The sequence below is a fragment of the Coregonus clupeaformis genome, chromosome 16 (assembly GCF_020615455.1).
Source record: "Coregonus clupeaformis isolate EN_2021a chromosome 16, ASM2061545v1, whole genome shotgun sequence".
NCBI classification, from domain to species: Eukaryota; Metazoa; Chordata; class Actinopteri; order Salmoniformes; family Salmonidae; genus Coregonus; species Coregonus clupeaformis.
The window spans coordinates 25,763,900-25,778,027 of record NC_059207.1 but is presented as its reverse complement, the minus strand read 5'-3'; the positions used below and the strand labels follow the sequence as shown (position 1 = coordinate 25,778,027).

Sequence of the window (14,128 nt, the reverse complement as noted above, 5' to 3'; positions counted from 1 at the left end):
ACGTTACATCCCCCTGAGGTGGCTGCAGACCCAGACAGCTATGGCTCCATCTGCTGGTATGGTCGGGAACTCCACCCCTCTATGGCCAATCTTCCCACGCAGCTGAAACCAATCAGGAGCTGATGGGCTGAAGGTTTGGGGGAAGGGAAGAGACGCGGTCTCCAAGCTGGGCTCTCTGGAGGACAAGAGTGCTGCACGTCCACTTCCATGAGGAATATAAGGATTTGGAGATACTTACCTTTGGGAAATACTCACCTTTGGATATATGCACCTGTGGAAATACGTGTGGGACATTTGGAAGGACGTTTTGCTGGGTTGGCCACTAGCTGCAACGTGGAATACAGTAAGGCTGGGGAAAAGTTATTTGAGCGAGGGAGAGTTATGATTTTGGATGTGGAAGAGACATCCCTGAACTGTTAACCCTTAAGAGCCACCAGAGAACATAATTGTGTTATAATTTCGTTAGTTTCCCCAGACCTTTAATAAAATCCTTGTTTTGGTTGAACCTGGTCTCCTTGCACTACTTGAGCAATCCCGCTGAAAGCTGTGTAGCCTCTCGTGACATCACAATGTATAGAGAGATGGAACATTAACAGACAACAAATAACAACACTCCTGACTAACCTCTCTCAGACACAGGTTCATACAGTTCACCATGACAGCTAGTAGTCCTATTATAGGATCAGTAGAATTGGTTAACAGGCCAATATTCCTGAAATGGCATCCTACTTTGGGTAAATGCTAGCTGAAAAAGGACATTAAAAGATAGTTCATTCATATTTCTGGGGGGATTTTGTTCATTAGTCCACTGTTAATACAATCCCCCAAAAGTGATGCATATTAGTAGGTACATTTTTCAAGATAGAATGAACTATCCCTTGAAGATACAGAGTTACCAAGCGTTTAGCTCTGTGAGGGGTCGACCACGCGGCCCACGAAGACGAGGCAGTCTGTGCGGTGCTCGTAGATGAGGAAGAGGAAGGGCCGGTCTATGACAAATCGTATCTGTGAGGAGAGGGGCATGAAGCCCACCTGGGTCAGAGCCGCAGCCTCCGTCCCCTCCTCGTTCACCGTGATCGTCCCCTGGTGCTTCAACTGGTGGGGAGAGGAGAGAGAGAATCGAGTTATGACCCATCTAACATTATTAGATAGCTGAAAAGTGACTTGGCTTTGACAGCGTATTGCTGGTGTCAGCATCGAGCAGTGAAAGTTAAGATTGTGGTGTTTGCTCTCTTGGAGGTTTGTTTACCCAGTTAATTGCGATCTTCTCTGAAGTCATCCCAGTAAAGTCGCCCCTCTCCTCAAACAGGTCTGTGAGGCCCATCTCCTTAAGATTGTCTATCAGGTCATAACTCTGCTCCAGCTTAAACCTGGGGAACACCACCTCACGCGTCCTTGGGTAGAGACCAATACAGAATATACTCTTTTAACCCATACAGTGGTTTCAGAAAGTATTCATATCCCTTGATTTATTCCACATTTTGTTGTTATAGGCTGAATTCAAAATGGATTCAAAAATGTTTTTTCTCTCACCCATCTACACACAATACCCCATAATGACAAAGTGAAAACATGTTTTTAGAAATGTATTGAAAATGAAATACAGAAATATTGCATTTACATAGGTATTCACAGCCCTGAGTCAATACTTTGTAGACACATCTTTGGCAATGATTACAGCTGTAAGTCTTTCTGGGTAAGTCTCAACGATCTTTCCACACCTGGATTGTGCAACATTTACACATTTATTATTTTCAAAATTCTTCAAGCTCTGACAAATTGGTTTTCATCGCAGTACTAGCTATGCCACCTGGTTCGAGTCCAGGCTCTGTTGCAGCCGGCCGTGACCGGGAGACACATGGGGCGGCGCACAATTGGCCCAGCGTCATCCAGGTTAGGGCAGGGTTTGGCTGGCACAGATGCACAGATTGTCCCATCGCGCGCTAGCGGCTCCTGTGGCGGGCCGGGCACAGTGCACGCTGACACAGTTGCCAGGTGTACAGTGTTTCCTCCGACACATTGGTGCGGCTGGCTTCTGGGTTAAGCGGGCATTGTGTCAAGAAGCAGTGCGGCTCGGTAGGGTTGTGTTTCGGAGGACGCACGGCTCTCGACCTTCGCCTCTCCAGTGTCCGTACGGGAGTTGCAGCGATGGACCAAGACTGTTACTACCAATTGGATACCATGAAATTGGGGAGAAAAAGGGGTTAGAAACCTAAAACACAAGGCCAAAATCTACACTTGAGTTGCTTACCAAGAAGACAGTGAATATCACTTTCACTGTCTTCTTGGTAAGCAACTCAAGTGTAGATTTGGCCTTGTGTTTTAGGTTATTGTCCTGCAGACTGAACCAGGTTTTCCTCTAGGATTTTGCCTGTGCTTAGCTCCATTCCGTTTCTTTTCTATCCTACAAAACTCCCCAGTCCTTAACGATTACAAGCATACACATACCATGATGCAGCCACCACAAAGCTTGAAAGTATGGAGAGTGGTACTCAGTAAGTGGATTTGCCCCAAACTTAATACTTAGTATTCAGGGCAAAAAGTTAATTGCTTTGCCACATTTTCTGCAGTATTACTTTTGTGCCTTATTGCAATCAGGATGCATGTTTTGGAATATTTGTATTCTGTACAGGCTTCCTTCTTTTCACTCTGTCAATTAGGTTAGTATTGTGGAGTAACTATAATGTTGTTGATCCATCCTCGGTTTTCTCTATCACAGCCATTAAACTCTGTAACTGTTTTAAAGTCACCATCCATTTTAAATTCACGCTGTAACACAACAAAATGTGGGAAAAAGTGAAGGGGAGTGAATAGTTTCTGAAGGCACTGTATCTCTTATCCCATAGCTTCCATCATTTGTTAGTCATGTTTTGGCCCTATACTCTAACCTAGTGGTCATATTTTGTTCATACTGTTTCAGGTGTTCATTCCTGTTCACCTTGGGCCAGGTCTGCTCACATGTTGGTCAAGTTTTGCCTGGAATGGCCACCTGTTGTCTTGTATGGTCATATGTGCTCTTCTCTTTTATCATGTATGCCTGTCGGTCACTCAGGTTCTTACCTATTGGTCAGGTGTGACCAGGTGTGGTCATGTGTGCTCACCTGTTGGTCATGTTGCTGAGCCACTTGTTGACCACTGTGGGGGAGATCTCTTGCTCCAGGTTCCTCATGCCTGAGATCTTCCTGGGCAGGGCGATGAGCATGCTGATGTTCCCCACATACGGCAGCTAGAATAATCATGACGATAATAATATGATCATCTTTTTCACGACGGTCTTCATCCATAACCGTCGGTTACACGGTTACACGGTTATACAGTAATTGTGCCAGCCCTATACTGTAGGCCTATATTGCACTGCACTGAATCTTCTTTTTTTTAATATATATATATCTCACTTCCCTGAACTAAATGTCTACCACCCACCTGTAGGATGTCACACTGCAGTTCGTGGTCTGCAGCCGCCAGGTAGTTCCCTTTGTTCTGCATCATTGGCACTCGAACATTTGTCTTCTCATTCACACGGAAGTTCCGGTAGTGAGTCATCTCCTTTTGGAATTTCTGCTCCCACGTACCTGTTTGTGTGGTGGGGATTTGTTGTTTGTGTGGTGGGGATTTGTTGTTTGTGTGGTGGGGATTTGTTGTTTTTGTGGTGGGGATTTGTTGTTTGTTTGGTGGGGATTTGTTGTTTGTGTGGTGGGGATTTGTTGTTTGTGTGGTACGGATTTGTTGTTTGTGTGGTGGAGATTTGTTGTTTGTGTGGTGGGGATTTGTTGTTTGTGTGGTGGTGATTTGTTGTTTGTGTGGTGGGGATTTGTTGTTTGTTTGATGGGGATTTGTTTTTTGTGTGGTGGGGATTTGTTGTTTGTGTGGATGAGATATAGATTGGCTTGTGTCAATAAGATGTTTCTCAATTGTCTTACAAAGAGAGGATTTTAAGTTAGTTGTTAAAATCTAGCCCTAATGGAAATATAATATAGACCATAATGTATTACTTTAAAAGATTGTACTTCATGTTGACACAATCTAATCAGAGACAGACAGATACTTGGAGCTTGGTTAATAGAAATGGCATAGTTTAGGCTTATTGCTCTGATGTTGTCCTTACCTTTAAAGTAGAGGTAGTTGAGTAGCATCAGCACCATATTGGGGTCCACATTTTTCAGTGGTTCTCTGATCAGTCCTTTGGTCAGCTTTGAGATGCGCCGGTTGGCCTTGTCCAGAAACGCCTTGTCCCTGAAGTCCACCGATTGGGGCTCTGCAAAATAGTATGCCTTGGTGTCTGCCCGGAAACTCGGTTCCACCGCCACCTCCTTTTTCACGTACAGGTCGTTAACGGAACGCAGCATGTACCCGAAATTCCGTCGGAAGAGTCTGTGCGTGAGCTTTCGGAACAGCTTGTGCACGGTGGTGTTGTCGTAGTGATTGCTGGCATTGACAAAATCTGCGAATCCCAGCGCCCGGTAGAGCTGAGCATGTGTTCCAGGCCCCGCTCCCAGTGACATCATGCCCATGGCGATGGAGATTCCGGCGGGCGCCAGCAGAATGTTGTGGGTCTGGTTGACATCGTTCCGAAGGCTGCGGTAGAGATTGAAGCCAAAGTGGGCGTTGACCACGTTGATTCGTTGGAGGCGTGAGCGGTCATGAAATAGTCTCAGGAGTCGGGCACGCCGCGTCTTTGGATCTGAGGGTTCAGCGAAGATGTCGATGTCCGAAGCGGGAGTTGCAATCTCATCAATCTCATCCCCCTCACTGTAATAATATAAATATTATGAAAATATGTTCATTTAGCAGAGGTTTTTAATCCAAAAAGATTTACACAGTCAATCAAACCCACAAGCATGCACCATGCTCCAACCACTGCAATCAATGGATTTTATGTCTTTGGAGCTACCCAGTGCTTAAATCCCTTGACATCGTTACAGGATAAGTAAAATGTGTAACACCCACCTGTAGTCATCCCCTCCTTCAGCCAGGATTTTGTCAAAGTCGATGTAGTCTTCGTCCTCAAAGCCTTCCAGGGGCAGATCATTGGTCACAGTGTTCTCTTTGTGGAACTCCAGAGGAATGTTCTCCATGTCCAGAGCTCCACCCTGGCCGAGGCCTCGTGGGTCTGGCTCAGTGTTTGGGGTTGGACTCTGGTCATAGAAGCTGAAGTGAGAGCCCAGGTCCTTGACCCCGGCCAGAGAGGGACCGACAAGGACACAGGACACAGCGATGACCGTGACGACCCACATCCTGACACGGACACAACAGACAGACATAGAAGGCATTTATTCATCTAGAACAAACCACCGTCAACACCACGAAAGACAGAGCTAGAGGAGATTGATCAAACTTTCCTATTGTGACTCAAAATAACCTAATACCAGGGTTTCTAGTCAAGACTAAGTCTTCACAAAAGGAATCAGTCACGACCCACCATTTGAGAAACACTGACATAAGGCATTTATTAAGAACCATGATCAATATCAATAGCAACATGCTTAGCCTTCTTTTGGTTGAAGACATACACACTAAAGAACACCCAAACTCTTTATTTGACTTGAATTAACACTTTGCCCCCTTTTCTAAAAATAATTATTCAGCAGTTGTTCAAATCTCGCAAACATTTCTGTTTAATTTCAGAGGAACCTTTCAGTTAATAAATAGGAGTTATGTACGAACACGACAGTGATAGTCTTTATCGTGTTAGGATTCACGTATTTGATGGCAGTCAGTCAAGGACTGTAAAATGGCTTACCTGTGCTTTCTCTGTGATGGTGGGAACTTATGTCTTTGGTCTGTTTGCAACACTGTGAAGAAAGAGCAGAAAGCCCAAACTGAACTTTGATGTCCTCTTACCCTGAACAAATAGCTCAGATCAAACAACAAAGGGTACAAAGTGCTACGTCCGTCTGAAATCTTTAACTCTTCCCCAGTCACTTGATCGCGTAATACTATATCTGTATTTTTTGTCTGATTTTTGTTCATTTAACTGATAACTTTAATTGATATGCTGACATCAATTATTGGAGATTACACAGTTTTACATGTTTAATCATTAATATAGTAAAAATTGGCTATTTTGTGAAAAAAAGTTATACATGTTAATGATATGCCATACATTGTTACTTTAGATTTTACAATGCCATCGCAATCCAGATTCACTGGCCTTCATTGGAAAAAAAGTTATTATTTCTCATGGCACGTGGACCACTGAGTTCTCCTCAGTGACATTCAATCTCTGTCTCTCCCTCTGTCATCTAAATATACCTGTGCAAAGCCTGTGGGCTAGCGGTAATGCTCCCAGCCTGTCTCCCCTTTTTTACCAGCAGTCTGAATAAAGTGTGACATTTTAAAAATATGTTTTACAAAAATCTCTCTATCCATCTCCCTTTTCTCTCCATTTACTGCTGACCAGACGGCTGCTGCCAATCATTGAGGCTAAGCCACTCCTTCAGAAGCTCTTCAGGGACTTCTGGCTGTACTCTGTTGTCATGGGCTTTGCCATGGAGGGATCGGGTCTATGGCCAGAGAATTGGTATGAGGGAGTGTGTGAGATCGCCACCAAGTCTCCTGATCTTCCCCAGCGGTGAACCGCTCTACTCGGAACTACAGTACAACTCTGCCAGTCACACACACACACACACACACACACACACACACACACACACACACACACACACACACACACACACACACACACACACACACACACACACACACACACACACACACACACACACACACACACACAAAGTACAGCACAGTCAGGTGGTCAAGTCACCTACCCTAAATAATGACACCTGTATCTTTATTGGAACTCTAATTGTCCCTGTCTAAGTCTAACTCTACCTGTCCCCTTTTGTTAAGTATAGCTACCTGTCTATCATCCAGGCCGAGCTGAGTGACCTACGATCCACCATCATCAACCTGTTGGACCCCTCCCCTGAAGGATCTCTTCTCATCAACAAACTAGACTTTGCCATGTCAACGTACCTACTGTCTGTTTACAGGCTAGAGTACATGAGGTGATGTTCCGGTACTTTGAGGACAAAGCCATCCAGAAGGACGAATCGGGTGGGTGTAATCTGTGTTATAATGTTGTATATTAGTTGTATATAAGTTTTTTCTGTTTCTGATTCAATGTATCATTAGGTATGATACAGTGTGTGATCTGTGTCGGTGATAAAATCTTTGATGTCTTCCTCAAAATGATGGCTGAGAAGGTAGATGTGCTCTTAATCACAAATGTTGCTTTGGTTTTGCTTTATTTTACAGCTCAGTTTAAGGTGGTATTTACATGGTATTTACCAATACACTATTTACTAACTGTAAGAGCCATTTTTGATTGTTTAAGAATTGTGTATGAAAATGTATGTCAAGTTTGTCTCCTGAGTGGCGCAGTGGTCTAAGGCGCCGCATCGCAGTGCTAACTGTGCCACTAGAGATCCTGGTTCGAATCCAGGCTCTGTCGCAGCCGGCCGCGACCGGGAGACTCATGGGCGGCGCACAATTGGCCCAGGGTAGGGGAGGGAATGGCCGGCAGGGATGTAGCTCAGTTGATAGAGCATGGCGTTTGCAACGCCAGGGTTGTGGGTTCGATTCCCACAGGGGGCCAGTATAAAAAATAAAAAAATGTATTCACTAACTGTAAGTCGCTCTGGATAAGAGCGTCTGCTAAATGACAAAAATGTAAAAAGTTTTATTTAGGAAAAATAAATATTATTTAGGTTATTCTGTCACCTGCTGGCCAATTAATGTTTCACAACCTAGAACCGCATTTAAGGCAAGATGGCGCCAGTCAGTAATTTACAACAGGTGAACTAGCTGTTATAGACGCCACGAAGAGTTACAGTTTTCAACCGTGTATTTTATTTCATATCTCGCCTTATCCTTTCATTTACAGTTTTTTTGTGGATCATTCTGTAGCTTTTTGAGTTAGCTTTTTACCATCATTATCATTTGGAATCTGTTCAAACAACCTGGAAAACAATCAACGCCTTAATTACCCAAACCTTGGAAATGCTTGACAAACTGGATTGCAATCAATACATCTCAAGACGTTTATTGGAAGATATGGATTAATAGGAAATGAGTTGGAACCTACCTGTATATTGGTGTTTATAATAGAATTGGTTAAATAAAACCTGTGGAACCGAAGCCATAACAAAAGTTGAAAACGTTAAATTAATTGCTTTGCTTGGATTGGATTGCTGTGATGGTATGAGGACTCTGGAATTGGTTGATTGCGGAAGTGGTGGATTGTGTCAAATTGTGTCAACTTAATTGACTACTGTGGATTTGATGTGGATTGATGATTGTGGATGTACAGTATGTGGAAATACGGGAGAAGATTGTCATTGTGTCACTCGCTTTGTGGCACTGTGCTTGCTCGTACCGTGGCCTTCTCATTGCATTGCAAGTGCTCTGCTGCTGCTGTGTTGTTGCCGCGTCCCACACCATTGCACAAGCTCTGCTGCTTGTTGTGTTATTATTTTACCAAGTAGGGCTATCTTCTGTATACCACCCCTACCTTGTCACAACACAACTGATTGGCTCAAACGCATTAAGAAGGAAAGAAATTCCACAAATTAACTTTTAACAAGGCACACCTGTTAACTGAAATGCATTCCAGGTGACTACCTCATGAAGCTGGTTGAGAGAACGCCAAGAGTGCGCAAAGGGTGGCTTCTTTGAAGAATCTCAAATATAAAATATGTTTTGTTTATCACTTTTTTGGTTACTTCATGTTTCCATATGTGTTATTTCATAGTTTTGATGTCTTCACTATTATTCTACAATGTTGAAAATAGTAAAAACAAAGAAAAACCCTTGAATAAGTAGGTGTCCAAACTTTTGACTGGTGCATTAAAATACAAAAACACAGTCATGGGAAGCACAAGTAAAACAGCACATATCACCCAGAAAAATAGTAACATTCCACCACAAATACGTCCCCAATCAATACTCTAAACTGCCCGAACGGCACCAGAACATTAAGATGAAATGTATTTAGAATTTTGTTCCAGCAATACGGTGCTTTGAAACTAAAAGTAGATTTACCTAGCTCGGCGTAGACCCTAGGAACCTCAAACCTGTGAATGGGTTATGCAACTCAGGTGTCTATACTTCAACAGCAAAGTTAGATACGACAGAAGTTAATGAAGTAGGGCCTTGTAAACAAAAAGGGAGTAATGTAGAGATCTACGGATCTTTAGCGAAGTCCAGCCAACCTTTTGATACAGGATGCTGTGATGTGTATCAAAACTGTCACCTGTAAAAAAACAAAGGGCACTATGGTAGATGGCATCCAAAGGTTTAAGAGTAGTAGCAGCTGCATTTTGATAAATAATATCACCATAATCAATAACAGATAAAAAGGTTGACTGAATAATCTGCTTCCTACTGCTTAGAGAAAGGCACGATCTGTTTCTGTAGAAAAAGACAACTTAAAATCTTAGCTTCTTAACCAGCTCATCTGTATGTTTTTTAAACATCAAATCAGCCCAGATGATTTGTAGGGGTCCAGATTTTGCAGCTCTTTCAGAACATCAGCTGTCTGGATTTGTGTGAAGGAGAAGCGGGGGGGGGGTGCAGAGCTGGTGGCCGGGGTAGTGGTAGCCAGGTGGAAAACATGGCCAGCCGTAGCAAAATGCTTGTTGAAATTCTTGATTATTGTAGATTTATCGGTGGTGATAGTGTTTGTACCTGGAGAGTGTTAGTGGCAGACACCAATGCACAAAGAGGATCATCGGAAGAGTCCTAGAAGCAAGAACTGGGTCGAGAGGGCTAATCCGAAGTGTCCATCTTCAGAAAAGAACCAACATCCTTGAACGACCAATCAGCAAAGTATGCTTATTGGTAGAAGCTTCAGACTATAAGATTGACTTTAAGACTAGACTGACCAAAACATCTACAGACTTGACAAACCTGTTCCAGTCGAACCAGTCTTCTCTTTCAGCTCAACCACACATACAGTGCCTTGCAAAAGTATTCAGACCACTTGGATTTATTCTAATTTTACAAAGTGGGATTAAAATGGATTTATAATTGTCATTTCTTGTCATCAATCTACGCAAAATACTCTGTCAAAGTGGAAGAAAAATGTAATGTTTATTAGATAAATAAAAAATGTATAACTAAAATATAGTCGTTGCATAAGTATTCAGCCAATTTGTTTAGGCAAGCCTAAATTAGTTCAGGAGTAAAATGTGGCTTAACAAATCACAATGAATGACATGGAAATAATAGGGGTTGATATGATTTTTTATGACTAACCCTGTCCCCCATCCATACTGTACAACATCTGTAAGGTCCCTCAGTCAAGTATTGAATTTCAAGCACAGATTCAACTACAAAGACCAGGGAGCTTTTCGAAAGTCTCATAAAAAAAGTGCATTGATTGGTAGATGGGTAGCAATAACAAATCAGACATTGAATATCTCTTTAAGCATGGTCAAGTTAATAATTATGCTTTGGATTATATATTAAACCACCCAGACACATCAAAGATTCAGTCATCCTTCTGAACTGAGCAGCAGGACAGGAATGAAACAGCTGATTAAAATGATCAAAGCTTGATGATTAGTTGATTATTTGAATCAGCTGTGTAGTGCTAGTGCAAAACACTAAATGTGCACCCCTTGGGGTCCCGAGGACCGAGTTTGGGAAACCCTGGTTTATGGTAATTCATCTTAACAGAGCATGCAACTCAAGGATGCAACGATGTGTGTCCTTACCAAATTCCGATGCACAATTTGAAGATGTTAGAATAACTGTCCACATTTACTTTTCCTCAGCAAACAAGACGAGTAACGAACAGCAAAATCACTAGCCTATGTCAATCTACGATCCCCCATAGTACAAAAGTTGACCTATTCTATTGGTCAGCTTGTTGTTCTATGCAAGAAAGAATTCCAAACAGACTTTGGGACAGTTGTGGGACAATAGATCCCAAATTCATACAACCAGTAGGCCTTGGTTATATCCCCAAAACTTAAAAGAAATCAATGAGGGTCATGCAACAGATCAGAACGTTTATCTTACAATTTTTATAAAATATAATTATAAGCACATTAATGTGCACAAGGCAGTAGGCTACAAGCAAATGTTTGTTCCATAATGCAATTAGCAGGAAAAAAATGTTGTCAAAAGCACACCACACATGCGAGCGGTTTCATGATACAGAGATGAAAATATTTGTTAGAAATTTTGAAAGAGGGCAACTCTAAAGATGCAACTACTAGTATGGGTTGCTAATATGACTAGGATTGTGTCTTTGGCTACTGGACAATGAAAGAAAGTTGACTTGAAAGCCAATACAACATGAACAAATAGGCTACTAGTTTCAATGGCATATGAAAGTCTTTATAAAAGAATTGCCTGCACGTTTATTTGGATTTTGGCTAGGCTACTTTCAAGCAAGGTAAAGACATGCCTCATAATATGTACTAAAATGTTCATACTGCCTCCAGCTCATTGCAAAGTGGTGTGTAACGCGCTGAAGCCTGCATAGTTGCCTATGCACTTGAATGGCGAATGGGAAGCGAGCTTCAATTTCCAGTTGAGAAATAAAAATAGTAGCTATTTTTTATTGTGGCCATTGTTTTTAACATGTGATTGCATTTAGAATAGTTGTGCAATGATTGGGCTTATAAAAGCACGTTTCACTCCAGCAACAACGAACAGCTACATTGAGTGGTATTTCAATCAATGAATAGAAATAGGATTTTGTTTCTTCTCCCGGACAATTGGCCGATGCCAATTTTATCGTATTTTACCGGTTAACAGAAACCCTGACACACACACACACACACACGCACACACACACACACACACACGCCCCGTGCCTAGTGGACTGTATAGAGTAAAATGCAGTGCGAGTCAAATCCACTAGATGTGTATTTGTATTTATTAGGGAACCCAATTACCTGTTGCCAAAGCAGCAGCTACCCTTCCTGGGGTTCAAACATATTAAGGCACTTACATTACATATAAAACAAAAGTTAAAACAGTACATAATATAACATTATCAAACCACTACATATCTACAATACAAAATGTATAATACCACCATACAACAATATTATAATGTACAGTACCAGTCAAAAGTTTGGACACACCTACTCATTCAAGGGTTTTTCTTTATTTTTTTACTATTTTCTACATTGTAGAATAATAGTGAAGACATCACAACTATGAAATAACAGATATGGAATCATGTAGTAACCAAACAAGTGTTAAACAAATCAGAATATATTTTATATTTGAGATTCTTCAAAGTAGCCACCCTTTGCCTTGATGACAGCTTTGCACACTCTTGGCATTCTCTCAACCAGCTTCATGAGGTAGTCACCTAGAATGAATTTCAATTAACAGGTGTGCCTTCTTAAAAGTTAATTTGTGGAATGTATTTCCTTCTTAATGCATTTGAGCCAATCAGTTGTGTTGTGACAAGGTAGGGGTGGTATACAGAAGATAGCCCTATTTGGTAAAAGACCAAGTCTATATTATGGTAAGAACAGCTCAAATAAACAAAGAGAAATGACAGTCCATCATTACTTTAAGACATGAAGGTCAGTCAATCTGGATAATTTGAAGAACTTTTAAAGTTTCTTCAAGTGCAGTCGCAAAAACCATCAAGCACTATGATGAAACTGGCTCTCATGAGGACCACCACAGGAATGGAAGACCCAGAGTTACCTCTGCTGCAGAGGATACGTTCATTAGAGTTACCAGCCTCAGAAATTGCAGCCCAAATAAATGCTTCACAGAGTTCAAGTCACAGACCCATCTCAACATCAACTGTTCAGAGGAGACTGTGTGAATCAGGCATTCATGGTCGAATTGCTGCAAAGAAACCACTACTGAAGGACACCAATAAGAAGAAGAGACTTGCTTGGGCCAAGAAACACGAGCAATGGACATTAGACCAGTGGAAATCTGTCCTTTGGTCTAATGAGACCAAGTTTGAGATTTATTGTTCCAACCGCCGTGTCTTTGTGAGACGCAGAGTCGGTGAACGAATGATCTCCGCATGTGTGGTTCCCACTGTGAAGCATGGAGGAGGAGGTGTGATGGTGTGATAGTGCTTTAATGGTGACACTGTCAGTGATTTATTTAGAATTCAAGGCACACTTAACCAGCATGGCTACCACAGCATTCTGCAGCGATATGCCATCCCATCTGGTTTGCGCTTAGTGGGACTATCATTTGTTTTTCAACAGGACAATGATATTAGAATGGCGCCGATGGAGATGGCTGCTGTTTTACAGGCTCCTAACCAATTGTGCTATTGTGTGTGTTTTTTTGCATTATTTGTAACTTATTTTGTACATAATGTTTCTGCCACCGTCTCTTATGACCGAAAAGAGCTTCTGGATATCAGGACAGCGATTACTCACCTCGTACTTGACAAATATTTTTTATTTAACGAGTCGGACGCAAAGGATTTTCTTCTGACACCCGACAAGGCCCAAATCCCCATCATTCATATGAGAAAAAGACGGAGATACTGGGGACAAAGGTCGGGGTGCCTTGTAAGGATCCGACGGCGAGTGTGTAATCTGCCTCTACCATCAGTCCTATTAGCCAGTGTACAATCATTGGATAACAAAATAGACAAACTAAGATCACGGACATCCTACCAACGGGACATTAAAAACGGTATTATTTTATTTTTCACAGAGTCGTGGCTGAACGACAACATGGACAACATACAGCTGGCGAGATAAACGCTGCATTGGCAAGATAGAACAGCTGCCTCCGGTGGCGGTCTGTGTATATTTTTAAACGACAGCTGGTGCATGAACTCTAATATTAAGGAAGGTTTTGCTCGGCTGAGGTAGCGTATCTCATGAGAAGCACTATTTGCGAAGATAGTTTTCATCTATATTTTTCGTAGCTGTCTATTTACCACCACAAACCGATGCTGGCACTAAGACCGCACTCAATGAGTTGTATAAGGCCATAAGGAAACGCTCACCCAGAGGCGGCGCTCCTAGTGGCCGGGGACTTTAATGCAGGGAAACTTAAATCCATTCTAACTCATTTCTACCAGCATGTTAAATGTGCAACCAGAGGGAAAAAAACTATAGACCACCTTTACTCCATACACAGAGACGCATACAAAGCTCTCCCTCGCCTT

At 42.1% G+C, this 14,128-nt stretch overlaps 1 protein-coding gene across 1 annotated transcript; it reads right to left on the bottom strand.

The window, feature by feature from the left end:
- Window positions 1-769: 769 nt before the first annotated feature.
- LOC121584571 (heparin cofactor 2) lies at window positions 770-5,792 on the bottom strand. The gene is made up of 7 exons (XM_041900523.2): window positions 5,741-5,792; window positions 4,948-5,235; window positions 4,106-4,749; window positions 3,424-3,572; window positions 3,102-3,226; window positions 1,250-1,394; window positions 770-1,095 (listed from the first exon to the last, which is right to left on the bottom strand). Exons 2-7 carry the CDS (start codon window positions 5,232-5,234, stop codon window positions 904-906), a joined length of 1,542 nt encoding a protein of 513 aa, XP_041756457.1. The 5' UTR covers window position 5,235; window positions 5,741-5,792; the 3' UTR covers window positions 770-903.
- Window positions 5,793-14,128: the final 8,336 nt, after the last annotated feature.